The sequence below is a fragment of the Podarcis raffonei genome, chromosome 7 (assembly GCF_027172205.1).
Source record: "Podarcis raffonei isolate rPodRaf1 chromosome 7, rPodRaf1.pri, whole genome shotgun sequence".
Classification (NCBI taxonomy): domain Eukaryota; kingdom Metazoa; phylum Chordata; class Lepidosauria; order Squamata; family Lacertidae; genus Podarcis; species Podarcis raffonei.
The window spans coordinates 38,334,975-38,356,048 of NC_070608.1; the positions used below are offsets into that span (position 1 = coordinate 38,334,975).

The 21,074-nt window shown below is 41.8% G+C and overlaps 1 protein-coding gene across 1 annotated transcript; it reads left to right on the top strand.

Annotated features, from left to right (window-relative positions):
• Positions 1-4,063: 4,063 nt before the first annotated feature.
• On the top strand, positions 4,064-18,041 carry LOC128417461 (transmembrane protein 68-like). Its single transcript, XM_053396141.1, has 7 exons — positions 4,064-4,199; positions 9,759-10,131; positions 11,360-11,524; positions 15,221-15,411; positions 16,324-16,384; positions 16,684-16,823; positions 17,893-18,041. The coding sequence occupies exons 2-7, from the start codon at positions 9,855-9,857 to the stop codon at positions 17,995-17,997; spliced, it is 939 nt and encodes a 312-aa protein (XP_053252116.1). The 5' UTR covers positions 4,064-4,199; positions 9,759-9,854; the 3' UTR covers positions 17,998-18,041.
• Positions 18,042-21,074: the final 3,033 nt, after the last annotated feature.

A 21,074-nucleotide genomic window follows, 5' to 3' on the forward strand; every position in this document is an offset into this window, starting at 1 on the left:
AGCACTCTCATGACAATCTTATAATACTAAGTGTAGTAGACCAGTGGGGTTTAAATTTAGGCAAAGCCAATAATTAAATGGCTTTGCCTAAATTTAAAGGTAAAGGTAAAGGGGTACCTTTACCTTTACCTTTACCTTTAATTTATTTATTTACTTTATTTAATTTATTTATTTACTTTAATTTATTTATTTACTTAACTTAAAGCCCAGTGTTAATAACTGTTGTAATGATAAAACAGAAAAGTAAAGCTTTTTTTGACAATTTTAGTCCAAGCACTCTCATGACCATCTTGCAATACTAAGCGTAGTAGACCAGTGGGGTTTAAATTTAGGCAAAGCCAATAATTAAATGTCCTACACCAAATCTGTAATTCAACTGAGGGGAGACTAGCCTCTAAGCGCAATGAAGCATTTGGAACACAGGATGGAACAGAAAAAAATTGCCTTAGGAACTTAGGTTGAACAGCTTCTGTAGATCCAAGGTGAGGGCCTGTCCAAATCTGACCTCATGCAATAACTGTGCTAGGGGATTAGCTTTAAACAGTGCTGATGCTATACGATTGCCACTTTTGTATGTAAAAAGCCTGTCAGAATTTTGGCGCTTTGAGATGCTTTTTCCTTTGCATATTTCTGATGTGCTCCCCATGACCCTGCTGACTGAAAAACAGCGCAAAGGTATTTAAAGACTTTAACTTGTTCGATCAACAGATTATGCACTTACCACCTGTGGGTCCTATAATTTCTTGAAAATTTGGTTTTCTTTAGTTTGACTTCTTGCAATTCACAGCCAGGTGTTCTCTTTGGCAGTATCCTGAGAAAGCCCTCATCAACCTTTTTAGGCGCACTTTTGTTTGCGATAGTAGTACCATTTATTTAATTATTAGATTATCTAATTATTTATTTCATTTCTATATCGCTTTATATTTTAAGAAAAATCTCAAAAGCAGTTTAAAACACATTAAAGTCAAATGTGAAGAAAGTCAAATATAGACTATACAGTCAAAGCAACATAATTAACTAAAAAAACAAAACAAAACTAAATTATCCCAAAGATTTCAAAATAAAACATTACAAAGGAGGTAAACTACAGAATACACACTCCACAAAGTAAGTTAACAAAAAACAAAACGTAAACATTTTTTTAAAAAACCACTGCTACGTGAGGTCAAATATAAAATGCACATTTAAAACAGCATAACTAACTAACAAAAGAATAAAACATTATCATAAGCATGACACAGCTCTTTGGCAGGCACTAAAAGATGGGGCAAAATAATCCAATAGTTAGGGTTTGTTGTCAGGCAATGTCCCTCTGGTCTCAGCAGGCACCGCTTTAGTAGAGCTGGTGAGTCTGGGCCCCACCCCCTAGGCCAGGTGGAAAGGGCCTTGCAGGGAGCGGCCTTCAGGACTCACAGCAATACCTGAGCTCAGTGGATCACCCAGGGTGGTTATTTATGCTTCTGATTTGCTTTATCCATTATTGAAAATAAAGAGAAATTTGGTTCTCTGTGCTTCCTCATTTTTGCTCTGTTTTTACAAGAAGATGAATAACCAGCAAGAAACTGAGGCTGATAGCAAATTTTTGGGCATTCCTTTTTTTTTTTTTTTAAGATTTTTATTCAAATTTCAAAAATTGTATAAAAAACATAACAAAACATAAAATACAAAAATACAAAAATACAAACATACAAAACTAAGATCAAAAAACACAAAAATAAAACAAGTATACTTTCTATCCCTTATTTTCTTAAAACTTACTTCCCCGACTTCCTCATACCTCCCCTTTCTGTATTCCAATTTCCAATTTGTTAATTCAGCAAATCCTTTCCCTAAGTTTCAATTAATTTTTTAACTTTCGTTTCTTTTTACTTATCCGTTACAGCTGAAAACCACATACGTACTAAACCAGCGTCATAGTAAGGTAAAGGTACCCCTGCCCGTACGGGCCAGTCTTGACAGACTCTAGGGTTGTGCGCCCATCTCACTCTATAGGCCGGGGGCCAGCGCTGTCCGCAGACACTTCCGGGTCACCTGGCCAGCGTGAGAAGCTGCATCTGGCGAGCCAGCGCAGCACACGGAAACGCCGTTTACCTTCCCACTAGTAAGCGGTCCCTATTTATCTACTTGCACCTGGGGGTGCTTTCGAACTGCTAGGTTGGCAGGCGCTGGGACCGAGCAGCGGGAGCGCACCCCGCCGCGGGGATTCGAACCGCCGACCTTTCGATCGGCAAGCCCTAGGCGCTGAGGCTTTTACCCACAGCGCCACCCGCATCCCTAAACCAGCGTCATACTAACATTCAATAATTTTACAATGTTTCTTAAGATAGTCCTTATATTTCTTCCAATCTTCCTCCGCTGTCTCTCTCCCCTGGTCTCGGATTCTGCCAGTCATCTCTGCCAGTCCCATATAGTCAATCATCTTCATCTGCCATTCTTCCAAGGTGGGTAGATCTTGTGTCTTCCAATACTTCGCGATGAGTATTCTTGCTGCTGTTGTACATAAAGAAAGTTCTATCCTTCTTTGACACCAATTGGCCGACAATACCCAAGAGAAAGGCTTCTGGTTTCTTCAGGAAGGTATATTTAAATACCTTTTTCAGTTCATTATATATCATTTCCCAGAACGCCTTAATCTTCGGGCACGTCCACCAAAGGTGAAAGAATGTGCCTTCATTTTCCTTACATTTCCAACATTTATTGTCAGACAAGTGGTAAATTTTTGCAAGCTTGACTGGGGTCATGTACCACCTATAGATCATTTTCATAATATTCTCTCTTAAGGCATTACATGCCGTGAATTTCAAACCGGTGGTCCATAACTTTTCCCAGTCAGCAAACATAATGTTATGACCAATGTCTTGTGCCCACTTAATCATAGCTGACTTCACTGTTTCATCCTGTGTGTTCCATTTCAACAGCAAGTTATACATTTTTGACAAATTTTTAGTATTGGGTTCTAACAGTTCTGTTTCCAATTTTGATTTTTCCACCTGAAAACCGATTTTCCAAATTTTTGGGCATTCCAAGGCAAGTTACAGATATGTTTAGAAAGATATGCCATGGTGAGGAGACAGAGCCAGAGCAGCCAGATGAGATGTTATCACTGGAGAGTATTTCTGACCCCCCTTCTCCCAGAACCCGGCGTTCGTTGAGAGTGCAAGAGCAAAGGACTCAGAGACAATTAGCCCCCGGTGGCCACTGTAAGGAAAAGTGCTGTTGGTAGGAAGGGAGTGGAGAGGATCTTAGTTGGAGCAATGCCATTGTCTCTCGCTGTGATGATTGAATAAACTCATTAGTAAGAACTCTTCTTGTTTTTCTCTGCTTCTTGCTGCCACTGGGGGAGGGGGAGCGGATAGAATCCCCCAAAGCCTGACAATAAATATAGAAATAAATATATAGATATAGATGTAGAAGATGTAGATGTAGATGTAGATAGATATGATCATCATCATATTGTAAACCGCCTGATGAATTTCAGTTTTTAATGAGTCTGTGACTGAATTGCAGGCACTGCATGACAGAGTAAAATGGACCAACGTATATGTATGCGATTATTCCTCTGACTTAACTGATTAACACACGCTGGACTTGGATCCTTCACCTCCACCTGACAGTATTGAACATGTGCCGGATGCCAGAGACCCTTTGATATCAGAGCATGTCAACCTGGAATTTCTGGGGCTCCAAAGCAAGCAATACATGCTGCATAATTAATGCAGCATGGTGCCAATGGAAGAGCTTTTACTGGAGCAGCACAAGGATTCAATATTGTAAACCGAACATGTTATTAAGGTTTGTGTATTACATCATGTTCCTATCTCATACACATCTTATAGTGGGAGAAGCCACCAGTAAATGGAGGTAACACACTTGTCACAATACCTACCTTTACCCCTTAGTCAATAGCTGGTGTTCTGTGACCCAATATGTTGTTATGTGATATGGCTGCTATTGTAGGTGTGACTTTAATTACAATAATCTTTAATTACAAATGGGCACAACCTCTTAGCAGTCTTTTTCACAATGCTTGGTTTCGTCATACAAATGGCACACTCATCACAGTCTCTTTAAAGCACCACAGAAAGGGACCTTTCTCCATAGGGGTGGAAATTAGCCTACGAAAAAGTGCACCAGACAGGACTTCTGCTGCATCTGCAGAGAGGTGACTGAAGCAAAGGCGATTTAGACTTACCAGGAATGTAAGTAAAAAAAATTGTTCATAGAATCATAAAGTGTAGAACTGGAAGGGATTCCAAGGGTCATCTAGTCAACCCTCTTCAATGCAGGAATCTCATCAAAGTCTCTCATTCAGTTTGAAACCATAGTAGACCCTGCTTCGTTTGCAAATGTCCTGTTGTTGTTGTTGTTTAGTCGTTTAGTCATGTCCGACTCTTCGTGACCCCATGGACCAGAGCACGCCAGGCACTCCTGTCTTCCATTGCCTCCCGCAGTTTGGTCAAATTCATGCTGGTAGCTTCAAGAACACTGTCCAACCATCTCATCCTCTGTCGTCCCCTTCTCCTTGTGCCCTCTATCTTTCCCTCCCTTTTCCAGGGAGTCTTCTCTTCTCATGAGGTGGCCAAAGTATTGGAGCCTCAGCTTCACAATCTGTCCTTCCAGTGAGCACTCAGGGCTGATTTCCTTTAGAATGGATAGGTTTGATTTTCTTGCAGTCCATGGGACTCTCAAGAGTCTCTTCCAGCACCATAATTCAAAAGCATCAATTCTTCGGCGATCAGCCTTCTTTATGGTCCAGCTCTCACTTCCATACATCACTACTGGGAAAACCATAGCTTTAACTATATGGACCTTTGTTGGCAAGGTGATGTCTCTGCTTTTTAAGATGTCCTAGTAGTTGGATTATTTGTTACTTCCTGTGCAGGAGTCATGAGAGAGAGAGAGAGAGATGCTCTCTCTGTGTGTGTGTGTTTGTGTGAGTGTAAAAACTAGTTGTATGAACATCTTAGCCTGTTTCCACACTATCAACTTAAAACACAGTTAGGATGTTCATTTCTTTTAGTCAGGGTTGATTTGAAGCTGGGATAGATATGGATGGTAGCTAATGTCAAGTGTACACTACTGTCCAAGCCAACAGGGGGAAAGCATTGCATGCAGACTCAGATATATGCGAGATAAAAACATGTTGTTTTAGCTGAAACAGTGCCCCTCTGGAATTCATCATTCCTCAAATACCAGTGATGAGGGATTCCCCATTCCTAGCAAGGGTGGGTGGGAAAGAGCTTTTAAAATATTATTATTATTATTAATATTTTTTTATAAATTTTCCATTAAGAACATCCAATTAATAACAAATCAAATCAAATCATAATCCAATTCAAAAACAAAACAAAACAAAACAAAAAACTAAACTACAATATGAATTATTTATTATTACCGTATTTTTTGCTCTATAGGACGCACTTCTTCCCCTCCAAAATTTAAGGGGAAATGTGTGTGTGTCCTATGGAACGAATGCAGGCTCCTTGGCTTCAGCGATAGCAATGCGAAGCCTCCGAAGCACAGAGGGAGTGCTCCCTCCACGCTTTTGAGGCTTCGCATTGCTTTCGCTGAAGCCTGGAGAGTGAGAGGGTCGGTGCGCACCGACCCCTCTCGCTCTCCAGGCTTCAGGGATAGCCGCCTGAAGCCTTCGGAGCGCAGCATGAGTTCCCGCTGTGCTCCAGAGGCTTCAGGTTCCTTTCGCTGAAGCAAGGAGATTCTTGCTCTCCCAACTTCAGCAAAAGGAACCTGAAGCCTGCAACCCCTCTCGCTCTCCAGGCTTCAGGGATAGCCGCCAGAAGCCTTCGGAGCGCAGCATGAGTTCGCGCTGCACTCCGCAGGCTTCTGATTCCTTTCGCTGAAGCCGGGAGAGTCTTGCTCTCCCGGCTTCAGCAGAGAGGGAGATCTGTGCAGCGCCCCTTCAGTCAAGCGGAAGGAGAAATGGAAGGGGCTCTGTTTCTCCTGCCGCTTCGCTGAAGGGGCGCTGAGCAGAGAGGGGGAGAATTTTTTTCCCGTGTTCTCCCCCTCTAAAACAAGGTGCGTCCTATGGTCTGGTGCATCCTATAGAGTGAAAAATATGGTAAATTTCACATGGACTTCCCATATTCTGGACCTCTGAAGAACTCATCTCACATAATGATATTTCTGCCCTCTTCTTCATGTTCTCATATTTTCCACATTCTGATCTTAAACTCTCAAAGTCCTCAGTCACTGGCTAATCAATTCTCAATCATGTTAAACAATCATATATCCTTTCATCTGTCAGGCGTAGTTTAATTTGTATATATACTGTGTGTGTGTGTGTGTGTGTGTGTGTGTGTGTGTGTGTGTTTCCTTTGTCTGTTTGCCAAGGAAGCTTTCCCTGGCTCACTCTTATCTTCCAGTCCAGGCTCTTGTCCAAGCCTGCCATTTGAAGTTTTATGATTCAGTAAATTCCCAAGTTGTTGAGTTGTTAAGCATACTGTTCGCAAATATATGTAGCAATTAAAATGGAATATATTCCACAGATATAAATCATTTGGCAATTGATCAGCTTTTCCAGGGACCACACAAGTCTCCCCTCTAGGGAGGGGAGTTGCTAGACACCCGTTTCGCTTTCTCTCCCACCCATAAAGAAGAAAAACCTGCAAACAGGTGCACTGTATGTTGTGGGATATTTCCCAAATTATTGTCTCAGATCATTGTAGAATCAGCCAAAAGATGTTCCCCACTCCCACAAAAAAGGGAGGAATTCGCTTTTTCCATCCTGTGTCACAGCTATAAAGCACCAACTTGTTCTGCTCATTTATCTTTGTCAAGTCCAATTAAAACTGTGCAGCTGACTAATCAATTGCAAATAGAAGTCCATCTGTACTCCATTTAATTTTTTTTAGGTCTTTTTTAATGAGGCTCAGCATATAAAAGCAAATGTAGATATAAAAGAGAGAATGTACTGATCACCTCTGTAAATCCAAGCACCATGATGAGAATCTCTTTGAAGTCCAAACTTACATACCAGCAACTGTGCAGTTCTGCAGATTGTTTCCCTTATCTCCATCAGTCCAGAAAACGCCTGTTTTCAGCCAAATCTTATTAATTTTTAAGAAGCAGATGTCCCTGCTTGAGAGAATGACTCTGGAGAGTGCCCCGTTTCCGTGCCAGGCTTGACACCCAAAGTGCCAAGGTTTGGCATCTTGTTGTGGGGGCCAGATCACGGACTCTCTGGGTGAGACAGCCCTCTCCTACCCTGGAGAGGTCGGCAGGACTAATTACTCCCATATTAGTCCTGAATTTCTGGCACTACTGGGGGTCCGATCTCATGGAAGGCAGCCATTTCCCTCGGCAGGAAAAAGGAAGTCTGAAAGGATCTGGTAAAATATGAGCCACCTAAATCTCAGGTGAAGCAGTAAGGTTTACAGTCATACCATGTCTGTTCGACTTCCAAAACAGTCTTCGACTTTGAAAACCAAAGCAAGGCTTCTGATTGGCTGCAGAAAGCCCCTGCAGCCAATCAAAAGCTGTGGAAGCCCCGCTGGACGTTCAGCTTCCCAGAACGTTTGAGAACTAAGCTATTTGAAAACCAAGGTACAACTGATCTGAGACAAACCACAGCAGTGAAATTTAGTTTTTCATGGCTCTTGGGGGTGAGGAACTGGAGCACTTATGGCCTTTTCGGGTATTAATTTATCCTATCACACAGCTACTATAGGCACAACCCCCCCCCCATCAATATTGTCTATTTTCTCATTCCATTAAGTTGAAAAATGTAGTGAAGATCGAGTAGAATCAAAAATATACAATTTGACTATGTAAAGCTAATGGATGTTAAGATGACTTAGTAAGTTGAAGACAAAAAAGTGATGGCTGAGTATTGTGGCATGATCTCCAATAACCCAACTGGAAAGTGTTGACTATTTGCAGTATGGTAGCGCTGCAGAGAGTTTGCTGGGGAGACCATGCATTAAAAAGGGACTCAAAAATAACTTAAACAAGGTTTTAATAAGAAAAACAAAAACTCCATTTACACTAAATACATCAACAACCATGACCCAACCACCAACCCATCCCCCAGGGTAATGGGAGAGCTAGGTGCTGCTCCTTATATACTGCACCCAATTGCTGACACAGCTTAATCAATACAACTCAGCAGCACCTGCTATGTTTCACAGCTGTAAAGCTGGGTCTCGTTAGTTTGCTCTGGCCCTTGCTCTGGCGCCTTAAAGACATACACATCGGGTGGAACAATGATGAACCTTTACATTTAAAGAAACCATTCAACAGAAAGAAGTTCTAGAGGCAGTGATAACAGGGTTTGGCCATCAGAATCTGTTCTTACATGGCGGCAGAGCTGCTATTCCACCTCACATCCCCAGAAAGAGACATTTTGCAGTGTATCCCCAAATGTTGCTACCCTTCAGCTCACTTTTCTCTGCACCCTCAATCTTGTTCGGTTCTGCGTCTGCACCACACAATTTAAGTCGATGTAGCAGAGTTAGTTTTTGCTTTGGGGGCAGAAAGATACAGAAAAAACAAACTCTACAGTTGCTACAAGAAGTCGCCACTCTCTGAGCCCAGAGAGCATTTTGACTTATAAAGTCCTTGATGAGGCAAAGTCGACACAGTAAGAACAAAGTCCAGTTGTTAAAGAAGACCTGCAACTGCCAGAATTCTCTCAGTCAAAAGTCTTGCAATGTGTCCAAATTCTTTCAGACAAGTTCTTCACAAATTCCTTCACTTTTTAACCGGATTATTCCAACAGTCTCCATGTCTCCAGTTCCCCATGTATCCTGAGCTATGTGTTAGTTTGCCCAGTAACACAAACAAGATAGTCACAAGATGCATGCAGCTGCATTTTTTTTTAAAATAAATTTTTATTAATTTTCCAACACATATTAAATAACAATACAAGACAATACAAAAACAAACATATAAACATGTATAATTTCTTAACGTTCTTTTCCTTAAACCTTCTTTCAACGACTTCCCCATACCTCCTTTTTCTTTATCCTTGTTTTAAATTTTTCCAGCAACCCCTAATTTTATTTACTTATAGCATTTCCTTTAAATCCTTTTTCCCATGTCCAATTGTTTATCGCTGCAATTCTGTTTTGCATTACTCAAAACATTTTAGCACTCATTAATTTTACAACAGTTCTTAAGGTAAACTTTAAATTTCTTCCAGTCTTCTTCCACCGTCTCTTTCCCTTGGTCTCGGATTCTGCCTGTCATGCAGCTGCATTTTTAGGGGGCAGGGAAACATTTCTGCTGACTCAAAGAGAAGTAACCTGTTGAATAGTGGGTAGACATGGCAGACACAGCGATTTCTCCAAAGCAGCTCTTTATTTTGTAAGCTGGAACAGAAAACTGAACAGCAAACAGCTCAGCCGGCCTGCTTTTATAGGCAGCCAGCTGTTAACATTGTAGCAACAACAACCCAGGGTTTCCCGCCTAAAATAACTGACGTGGACCTGAGTGAAAACTATCTACAGTATCCCCCTGCTGGCCCAGGGTGAGAACTTCAGTACATAACATAACCCTTTCCCACTTTCCTTAATACTTCAGCAGTGGAATGAAACCAGCTTGCTTTACATCAAATAAATGATGGAGTCATACATTTGTAATGTTGTACATCCCCATGATGGATGCTGGAAAAACAATACGTCTACTTGGCAAGTTACAGTGGGGAAAACTAGGAAAATATTAAATCACATGAGATTTCATGTAATCATGAATGCTTCTGGGATGACAGTTCAAACTAATGTACTGCATTTTCTGTTTTCCAGGTAAACAGTTGAAAAAAATACCATCACAACTGAGGAAATTTTCACTTCATATATTTCTTTCATTGGCATACACGTGGTGCTTCAGATTAGGAAACCATGAGCTGGTTTTCCCAAATTCTGGAAAACTGGATCAGTTTTTCTTATTTGGAAGAATATTGGACCTCAGTGGTTCACCCTTTGTGGTTACTTAAGCTTCTGATTTTAATTTATTCACCATTCATATGTACGCTTTTGTGTCTCTGGGCTCTCTCATTTGTGTTACATATTTACAAGAAGATGAATAACCAGCAAGAAAGTGATGTTAGCAAATTTTGGGAGAAACCAAGGAAAATTATTGCTCAAGTTTGTGATATAACTGGAAAGATATGGTATGGTGAGTAAGCTTTCTTTCATTCCAATAATTCAGTCTTATCAGCTCCTATACTTTCATAGGATTGAGCATCAGAATTTCAGACTTGAGACATTGGGACAATAATTGCTACAGTGCATCAGGAGTGGACCTCTAAACCCACTTCAGAGTCACCACAGCTCCAAGCTGGCCTTGGCTCCATATGGATCAAAAGAAAGGCATGGAATTTTTTTTAGGTAATAAGCAATCAAAAAGAAAAACAAAACATATTATGAAGTATGAAATTAAGATATATTACAGAAGAAAGGGTCAGCTGGTGGCTGCATAAACACCATACATTTAATCACATCGAAAGCATGCCTCCTCTCCAAAAGAAACCTGGAGAATGTTGCTTAAACCTCACAGAGCTTTAATTAGCAAAGCTCTTTAAAAATAGTTTCATGAATTGTGGCAAGAGAAGGGGATTGGGTTTAAACGTGTAGTGAGTACGCAGCGAATGTAATGAGTATATCATTGTGCAGTGAGACTTTGATGGTGCCATTTTCCAGAGCATGGTAAACCACTAGGTAACTCTGAAACATAAACTCTGGACACAAACCATGGAATCTGCCAGCGTAGGATGTGGTGATGGCTGCTAATTTGGATGGACACTGCGAGAAACCGGATGATGGAATACAGAGAGCTTTGGCTTAATCAAGAGGATCCATCTTATGTTCTCATCGCTTCCCAGAGTGTGGTGTTGCTTTAGATGTTGAAGTATAAATCAGAAATACATTACTAAAGCCAAGTTTGGGTCATAAGGATGAAACCCTGTGGCTACTTATGACATTGGTCAAGGGTGCATCTGTCTGGGAAACTGTTTTCTCACTTTTTATAAAGTGATTCAGAGAATGGTCTGAAGATATGAGTATTATAACACATATAAATGCTTAAAGGAGATTGAAAGAGGGTCACAGTTTTAGCTTACTCAAAGACTAGGCAAAAATGTTTTCACCTGCACCCAAAAGTAAGCAAGGAAGGAATATTCCAGCAGAGGAGAATACCATTTGTTCTGGGATCACAACAGAGAAAGTCTTGATCTGTATAGATGACAAACTAGCATCCATAACACTGAAACATATAGGAGAGGTTTTTACCTGATCTTAAATTTCAGTTTTCTGAACCGCACTGTTTTCTTCCAATAAAAGATTGCAATATTTCATTTATTTTTCACAAAGTAATATTTATTTGTTGTGGTTTGTATTATTTCCAGGTTATGAAGTTATTGGCATGGAACATCTCCGTAAAGGACCAGGGATTATTGTTTATTATCACTCAGTCACTGCTATTGACTATTCCTTTCTTGTGGCTAGACTTTTTAAGGAGGCACAGAGAGAGTGCTTTTCAGTCACTCATAGAGGCATATATCGGCTACCAGGTAAATTATTAAATTCAAATCATGCTTTTTATCAAAAAATATGTGAAATGTGACATAAAACAATCCTATAAAATATAAAACCATGTATCAGGCAAAGAGGTGAAAAACAACATACAAATAAAATATCAGCAAGATGATGGATGTGACCATGGGGAACGTAAGCCAAAATAAAACTCGTAACCAAGTGTTGATATTTCATTGTATCCCACCTATGCTGTTGGGGCAATCCTCTCAAAGCATGCCTCACTTCATTTCCCAGTGACAAGTTGCCCTGACAGATTCCCATCTGAGTTACAACAATGGATGAGCCCAGAATGAGATGGAGTGTTCACACAAAAAAGAAAGTTGGAAACTGCAGGCTTGCTTTTGGCCATTTACAGCCTCAACCTCTTCTTCCAATAATGTTTCAGGCACCTTATTTGAATCAGGCTATGTTTCCAACGGGATGCTGGTGGCGCTGTGGGTTAAACAACAGAGGCTAGGACTTGCCGATCAGAAGGTCAGCGGTTCGAATCCCCGCGACTGGGTGAGCTCCAGTTGCTCGGTCCCAGCTCCTGCCACCCTAGCAGTTTGAAAGCATGTCAAAGTGCAAGTAGATTGACTTCTGGGTTAGCACCATCGACTAATGGCGGATTCCCTCCGAGCTCCGGAGGGAATTGGCTCCGCAGGATTTGGGTCTTGCCGCTGCGGCGACATGGGGACCCTCAGAAATCACAGGCGCTGAAGCCTGTGAACCTGGTGTCTCGGCGGGCACCATTTGCGCCCCCGACCCGCGAAGGAGCCTTTTTAAAGGCTTCGGAACGGGGGACGGGGCGAGCGGCGCGGTGCTGAGAGGCGACTGCTTCTCCTGTGGAGTGAAGCCGCATGCCATGGTCGGAGAGCGCTGACTTCTTCTTGTGAACAATTGGACTTTAAAAGCAACAACCCGTGAGTAGTACGGAAATTGGATTTGCAAAGAAAAATTTTTTTTGAATTAGGCACGATCGGGGAAGGCGCAAACAGGAAGTCCGTCTCCCCATCTTGTAAATAATTTAAAGCAAGGACTAGTTAACTAAGGTCGAGAGAACTTCTTCTTCTTTATTGGGTAAAAGACATTAATTTCACGATTTGGCAGTGTAAGTAATTTCACTGGAGGATAAGAGCTAATTTTGAGAGCTGAAGTGCCACCCCCCCCCCGGACCCGGGAGTGATCCGCGAGAGAGCCTGTTGAGGAGATATAGAAGAGTTTGACAGCTGTCAAATTAGCTGTCAAGAAGGAAAAAGAGAACTTTGTTTCTGCTGTCTCTGCTGGATATATTTGTTACAATTTGGTTATATTTTGTTGAAAACAAGGAAGAACTGATACAAACTAACTTGATTTTTGGATTTGAACTGGAAGGAAGATTAAGTAACCAAAATCCCTCTAGAGGGGGTTTTGGGACATTACAAGAATGGCTGAAGGAGGAAAAATTCAAGCTAAATTGGACAGAGTTTTTCTTCTCTTGGGAAAGTTACAAGGCCAAATTGATGTTTTGGCTACCAATGTTGCAACTCTGGACTTAACAGTAAACAAATTCATTCAATTTGATAAGGATTTGACTTAGGAAGTTCATGCAGCTGGACAAGAAGAGAAACTTGAGAGATTTGAGAGTGTGGAGAAAGAGATATATGTTGTTTCTGAGGAAAAGGAAGGAGGAGATGTAATGTTGCAGATGACAAAGAAGAGCCAGAGGCCTGACATGATGGTTACAAAGGAAAATAAGTACTGGATGATGAAAATCTGGTCTGAATTGGAGATTGAAGAATGGAGAGATCTCCTTATGTGGAGATCTGAAGACCTATGGATTACAAATTTGATTAAGGTGGAAGTTGGAGCTTTCGGGACATTTGGACTTAAAAGGAGTAAGAAACAAGATTCGGGCTCCACTTTTAAGTATGGAGGTCTGGCTGGAAGAAACATGGACCCTATTGGGACAGAGCTTCTCCGAGATCTGGTGTTTAATACTAAGGACTACCAAAAAAACCGGCAGAGAGGAATTGAGAGAGAATTAAGAGCCTCGGACGTGAGGTCTCCAGGCTGATAGTAGACTAAGACTGATGGACATTTGTTGGGGATCGAAACCGGGAAAGGGGGGGGTGGGGTTTGGGAATCCAAAGGGTGCACAATTATAATCTGTTTTTTTATTTTGTTTTGTTATTAGTATGAAAATTGGGGAATTCGTGGAAGGGAATTTGGGTCGACTTTAGAAAAAGGTTTTAAGAATGAGCACTGATGTACAAATATTGATGTTTATAAGTTGAAATTGGTTTTTCTAAAATGAATTAAAAATAAAAAGGTCAAAAATTGGGGATAAGAACTTGTTGAACTAATAATTTGAATTGGAATATAAGAAGGGGAGGTGTGGGGAAGTCAGGGAAATATGTTATTGAAAATACGGATTGTAAACTTTATGTGTTTTTAACTTTTTTGTTTTTTTGTTTTTTGTTTTTTTAATGTATTAAGGTGGAAAATCTCAATAAATATCTTTTTAAAAAAACAAAAACAAAGTGCAAGTAGATTAATAGGTACTGCTCTGGCGGGAGGGTAAACGGCATTTCCGTGCGCTGCTCTGGTTCGCCAGAAGCGGCTTATTCCTGCTGGCCACATGACCCAGAAGCTGTATGCCGGCTCCCTCAGCCAATAAAGCGAGATGAGCGCCGCAACCTCAGAGTCGGCCATGACTGGACCTAATGGTCAGGGGTCCCTTTACCTTTACCTATGTTTCCAACACAGCATGTCGACTTCTGTCTTTTGGCCCATGATCACAGGTTGCAGGAATACCTTATCTGGCCTCATAACAGCTATGAGATTACTTTCTACATTCTTCCTCAGGGATCTAAAAAATGGGGCCAACTGGATAAAGTGACATCTGATTTCTGTGCTGTAACTGCATATAATTGCTGCTGACTTTAATGCCAGAATAGGACAAGGTGTAGGAAACTGGGTCCCCAACTTGATGATTTCTTCAGTTACAAAGATACCAGAAAGCATGGCCCCACCCGAACACATGGCCCATCAAGCACTCCCACACAAAGCTTTTATGCCCCCATGTGACACTGCAATCGAACCCACGTGACACCCTTGCTGGAGTGTTCATGGCCCTCCACTGCCACTCCCCACACATCATCTTCCTCTGCATGCACACAGCAGCCACAGCAAGGAACTATGACACCACCAAAGGGTTATTTAAATAAGAAAGGAAGGAAGTACAGAGCCCCCAAGTGCCCAGTAGCACAGAGTGCTCTGTTTGGGGGGTGAATTTGTTCATTGGGTGAATTAATGCAGCATATAATCTCCACCCAGTTACCTGTGCATGCAAAGATGAACTTATGTTGGTGTAGGCAGGATTCAGCCAGCATGGGCTCATCTGTGCCATGTGTGTATCTGTCTCTCTATGCACGCCGCAAGGCACTGTGGCCTGTATTTTTATCATAATGCAAACTTGAATGTCATTCTGTTGTACTACAGACTTGACTTGTGGAACGCATGTCTAAAAAGGTGGCCACCTCAGCACTTCCACGAAATCCTACTTGAAAAGGATTGGCAGAGAACTATGCTTGTGATCTGTAACAGTGCAATATCATTGGAATAATGACACTTGTATAGCATCCACAATATTTCCTAAATAAGTGTTATATAAAATGCATTTTCTTTCTATTTGGGGCTTCTTTTTTCAGGGCTGAAGATACTTTTAAATTGCATCAATTTGAAAGATTTCAATAAAGCTGAATGTGTGGAAATTTTGAAGAAAGGCCATTTACTGGGCACTCCCCCTGGTGGAGGTAGAGAAGCAAACTTCAGTACTGACTACAACATAATGTGGGGTAACAGCACAGGTTTCGCTCGGGTAGCTTTGGAGGCAAAAGTGGTGAGTGATCTTTGTCCAATTTGCATTGCCTTCACGATTATCCTAGATAAGACTTAATGTGTTGACATCCTTGATCTAGCATCCTAAGTAGTTGAGGACGGCAAATATCCTGTTTGGGGGTCAAATGATTTCTGGAGTTCCAAATATTTAAATCACTTACCGTATTTTTCGCCCCATAGGGCGCACCGGCCCATAGGACACACCTAGTTTTTTTGGGGGGGAAATAAAGGGGGAAAAATTTATTTCCCCCCCAGGCGCGGGGCTGCGGATGCCCGAGCTTCCCCCGACCCCAGCCTCCAGAACAGGCTGCTATCCGCAAGCCTAGGGAGCCTGGCGGGAAGTCCCGCCGGTCTCCCCAGTCTTACGGATATCTGTCTCCCGAGCTTGTGGGGCTGGCAGCCTCCAAACCAGGTCGGGGAACAGCGGGATGGCAGCGCTGCGCCTCCCTGCTGTCCCCCGGGCTTGTGGGCTGCAGGCTGCTGCCCGCAAGCCTTGTGAGAACTCCCACCAGGCTTGCAAGGCTTGCAGATAGCTTCCTGAAGCCTGGAGAGCGAGAGGGGTCGGTGCGCACCGACCCCTCTCGCTCTCCAGGCTTCAGCGAAAGCCTGCATTCACCCCATAGGACGCGCACACATTTCCCCTTAATTTTTGGAGGGGGAAGAGTGCATCCTATAGGTCGAAAAATACGGTACATTTAAAAAGAAAAATAGCTTTTTTCCTCTTCAATTCTTGAAAATCTGGGGGACAGCATGTGCAATTTGAAGTCAATTGCGTCTGGCTTGTCATTGTAATGCCAGATGGGGAGCATTATTCCTAGTCCTTAACCAAAATAAAGGTGGGGCAGGTGGGGTGAAGTAATTCTCCAGTTTTCACCTTTCTTTTGATTTTGTATTTCTTCTTTTATTCTTTCAGCCCATCATCCCTATGTTTACACAAAACGTTTGTGAAACATACAGGAACTTTGGAAAGTCAAGTGAGCAAAATATCTTATATTCCTTGGTTGATCAAGAGATCTGATATCAGGCAATAAACAGATTAATAATATACAATGATTTTTTAATATATATATATATATTTCGTATCTACTAGTAGTTTATTCAGTGTACACTTATCTGCAAAAGTTGTGCTGTCTCTTAAAAAATATGCACTCAAATTATTTAACCTCATGTCTGGGATGGATTGATTGGGATTGCTAAAAACTCAGAATGCCAACTAATTTAAAATTTGATATGGGATCGCTTTCTTACAGACTCTTTTCCCTTTCATACATAGGGTTGACAAGATGGTTATATGAGAAAACAAGACTTCTCTACCTTCCCATATATGGAGGACTTCCAGTGAAACTGAGGACATATATTGGAGAACCCATCCCATATGATCCAAATATAACAGCTGCAGAGCTGGCTGAAAAAGTAAGCTAACTCTACACCTGGAAGTAAAAAAGTAGAATATTCTTTTCCTGTTGGTTTCTCTCTTTCAGTCATATAAATTGTCTTCTGCCTACTGACTTTGCTCCTTCTGTATGACGGGAGATAGGGTTTATTATATAGACTTTTGTGCATTATGTTCATCAGCCAGCTTCCCTCTCCGTAAATTGTTGAGACCATGAAAAACCTATGCATTTTATGTAGTGCTGCACAAAGATCTGCTCATGCAATAGGACTTCTTCTGCCCACCATATGCCCCAGAATCTGCCCCAGAGGGTTCTTCCAAGCCCCCTCCCCAGTGGGGGACCCAGTAAGCACTGTACACTCTTAAGCCTCAGTGAAACTATTACTGAAGAACTTCTGATGTTTGTGTGACTTATTGCAACTCTGCACGTGAATGCGACTCCATCCTACTCTGCTCTTTTCACCCATGCCCTGTTGTGCTGTTTTCAGGCATGGAACCAGGAGGTGACTGATTTCTGTCACTAGCCCTGGCAACCATTGCCATTCTAAGAGAACGAGGGAGGTGTTCATAGTGAGTTCAGGCACCTCTTTTTCTGGAATAATAGCACTGAGCATAGTGAAATATAACTCAATAGCATTTCTGCAGTTTTCCTCACATAGCTGGAGGTAACAACCATGCAGGAAAACTAATACGTACCAAGCAGCCCAAGGCACTTATGTTTGGTTGTATCTCTACCATTCTCATACAGTGCTCTTGGTAAAAAAAACATAATGACAGGGGGCTGGATTCACTGACAGATGAGCAGTTTCCTAGTGGGGGTTCCTCACCCTGGCTGCTCTGGCCCAACACTCCATGTTGAAGGAGCCACTTTTGAGGATTGAGAGACAAGGACTATCATGCAACACATCTCAGTATACAAAGACATTTGCATGAAAGAAGTTACATATTGTGCTTCTATAGCTGGAATAAATGGGTTACCTCTGCTTCTGATCCCTTTAGCTTTTTCCTCACAGATATTAATAACTGTGAACACCTATTTTGCAATATATTCCTATAACACAATGTATTCCTTTGTTCTTCTTTCAACAGGCAAAGACTGCAATTGAAAATCTTCGTGATAAATACCAAAAAAGGCCAGGAAGTATGTTAAGAGCTCTTTCAGAACGATTTGATAAGCATTACAAAGCTAACTAGTCCATATAAAAGTGTTGCAGTGTTTCTGACGAGATATCTGTTATAGGAAGCATTAATAATTATGTTATTAAAGCTAAGCTGATATAGACAGAATTGTGCTGGATTGTTTATTAATTATCTGGAAGGGACCCTAGCTCAGTAGCTCAGCTCCTGCTGTGTGTGCAGAAGGTCCTAGGTTTTCAAAGACATACAAGTGCTTTCTTGCCCTATCCTGCAATACACCCAGAATGCCCCTTTTATAATGGGAAGGTGAGTGCTTAACTGAAACATGAAATAATATTACAAGTGAAAGAGTAATGTCTATAATTCACAACTCTGTTATGTTTATAACAGTCGCTCCAAGATTTGAGTCCTATAATGGCTCAACCTTTCTAAACATACAGGAAAAAAGTAGAGAAAACAAAAAGGTAGCCATAATTGGTGGAAATAGCGACTGACCTAACGAAAACAGCCAATTCAGCAATGAATCTGGATCTGGGCAATCCAAGTGCAGTTAAACAGTTAAAGTAAGTTGCCTCAGTTTTACAGCTTCAACTTGAGGAATATTCAAGTTGAATATTCCCTTGACTGGGGTCAAGGGAAGGAATCTGAGATGGAAGGGGGTCCCAGAGCAAGAAGAGGGGACAGACATGGCTGCCTTCCTTGCAAAATGGCTGAACAGTTTGAAAGTGGAGCTCATCCCATATGAAGATGTTCTTGTGCATGCTAATAGAGTCTCAGGACCTGGACAACATAATCATGATACTATATGAAATAGAACATCAGTAAAATTTTAGAGCAACAACTTTAGAACACTTTTTTCCAACTGAAGAGTATCACTTAGAGAGCATTAACAACATCAGAGCAAGTGCAACTAAAATGCTTTTTCTCAAAGAAAAAGCAAAGGACAATGTAGGAAACAATACAGTCAACGTTGAACAGGTTTAAGGCCTGTTGACTGTAACAAGAGAGATAAGCTTTCACTTGGTTTGAACCTGTGGGCTGCAGACCTCTGCAGTACACAGAGTTATCCCAAGGGGTCAACAAAGCAGCTGTGGCTGGCAGGTCCTGGTCAAGGGCCCAGGAACTCAGAGGCCTGTTCGTCTAGCACCCATTAGCTGGCTTTCTCCCAATAGGATGTCTGTGGAGGAAGGCATGAGGCGCATCTGCTCTCGAAAAGGAGTGATTCAGCTTCAAGCGGGTTGGCATAGATGACCCTTGTGGTTCACCCCAACTCTATGATTCCTATGAGGCATCCCAAAACAAATCTATATGAATGTTTACTACATTGGGAACAATTCCACATTTAAAAATGTGATTACACACACCCCCCCCTCAGATGAACAACAACAAACGACACATTACACCTTGCCATTTATTAACAAAAATAAAGACAATATGGAAAAGCCATGTGTGAAAAACTAAGTACATCTTATTATTAAATAGGCCTTTATCAGTCTCTCACATCAAATTAAATAGGCCTTTATCAGTCTCTCACATCACTTCAGCTCATTGAAGTTTGCTGGCATCTGTTTATGCACAGCTATCTTAAGGTCTTGTGCAGCATTTCAATTGGTCTGAGGTCTGGACTTTGACTAGGTCATTGATTCTGTTCTTTTCCAGTCATTCTGTGGTAGATTTCCTGGTATGCTTGGGATCCTTGTCCTGTTAACAGCAAGACCCAATTTTGGCCAAGCTACAGCTGTCGGGCAAATTGCCTTACATTTGACTCTAGAATACTTTGGTATACAGAGGAGTTCATGGTTGACTCAATGACTACAAGATTCCCAGCTCCTGTGCCTACAAAACAAGCCCAAATCACCACCCCAAGCTGCTTGTGCTGATATGCTGTTGGGTTTTCGCCAAAGGTAGTGCTGTGTATTAAGGCCAGACATCTCCACTTTGGTCTCGTCTGTCCAAAGGACATTGTTCCAGAAGTCTTGTGGTTTGTTCAGATGCAACTTTGCAAACCTAAGCCATGCTGCCATGTATTGAATAATAGGATTATTCAGAAGGTATTGAATAATCAGGATCAGGTGCACAACCTTGGGGTCATTTTGAACTCACATCTGTCCATGGATGCACAGGTTAATTCTGGTAGCTAGACTAGTGATAAGGAGTGGCCACCATATAACACCCAGCCTATAAGATCTATATTGGCTCCCTGTACATTTCTGAGCACAATTCAAAGTGTTGGTGTTAACATTTAAAGCCCTAAATGGCCCTGCCACTGTATACCTGAGGAGTGTCTCCACCCTCATCATTCAGCCCGTGAACTAAGATCCAGTTCTGAGGGCCTTCTGGTGGTTCCCTCACTGCAAGACGTGATGTTACAAGGAATCAGGCAAGCTGCCTTCATAGTTGGGAGTGGCTCCCGCCCTGTGGAACACCCTCATCTGATGTCAAATAGATAAACAACTACACAAATTTCTGAAGACATCTGAATGCAATCCTGTATCAGGAAGCTTTTAATCGATGATGTGTTGCTGTGTTTTTATTATATTCTTAGCTGCCCAGAGTTGCTGGAGCAACCAGGCTTACACTTACACACACACATATCTTTATCTTTTAGCTCCGGAAAGACTCAAGTTTCCATCTTAGCTGATTTCTTTCTGCCATAGCCTCAGTTATGAATACCAGAGTAGGCTGATCAGGATTTAAGAATTTGTTGGGCATTTGTTCCTGAAGATGATGTGAACAAAGGCCCAAGCTTTCGATCTGAAAATCATTGGGTGTGTTGGGGAATGTTATTATAGAGATGAGAGGTAGATATTCTTTATGATGCCTGACAGTATTGGTGTCAGGGACTGGAATGAAGAAGCAGACAGATGAGAGGAATCTCTCCCCCCCACTTCTCCTGGAGCTGACAGGGGGGAGAGAGACAGCTTTGAATTGCAGCCAAACTATGAGAAAGAAAACCAGGCAGAGATGGGAGAGCAGCCAATCTATGCAGAATTGGGAGACTTAAGGGGGTGGGGGAGCAGATAGTAGGAGATCCTCCATCTCCTAGGATGCAACGGTCGCTGAGGGTACCAGAGCAGCGTACGCAACAATGTTTGGCAATGGAAAGCTTGCGTTGGAGTTGATGCTGCTGGGGG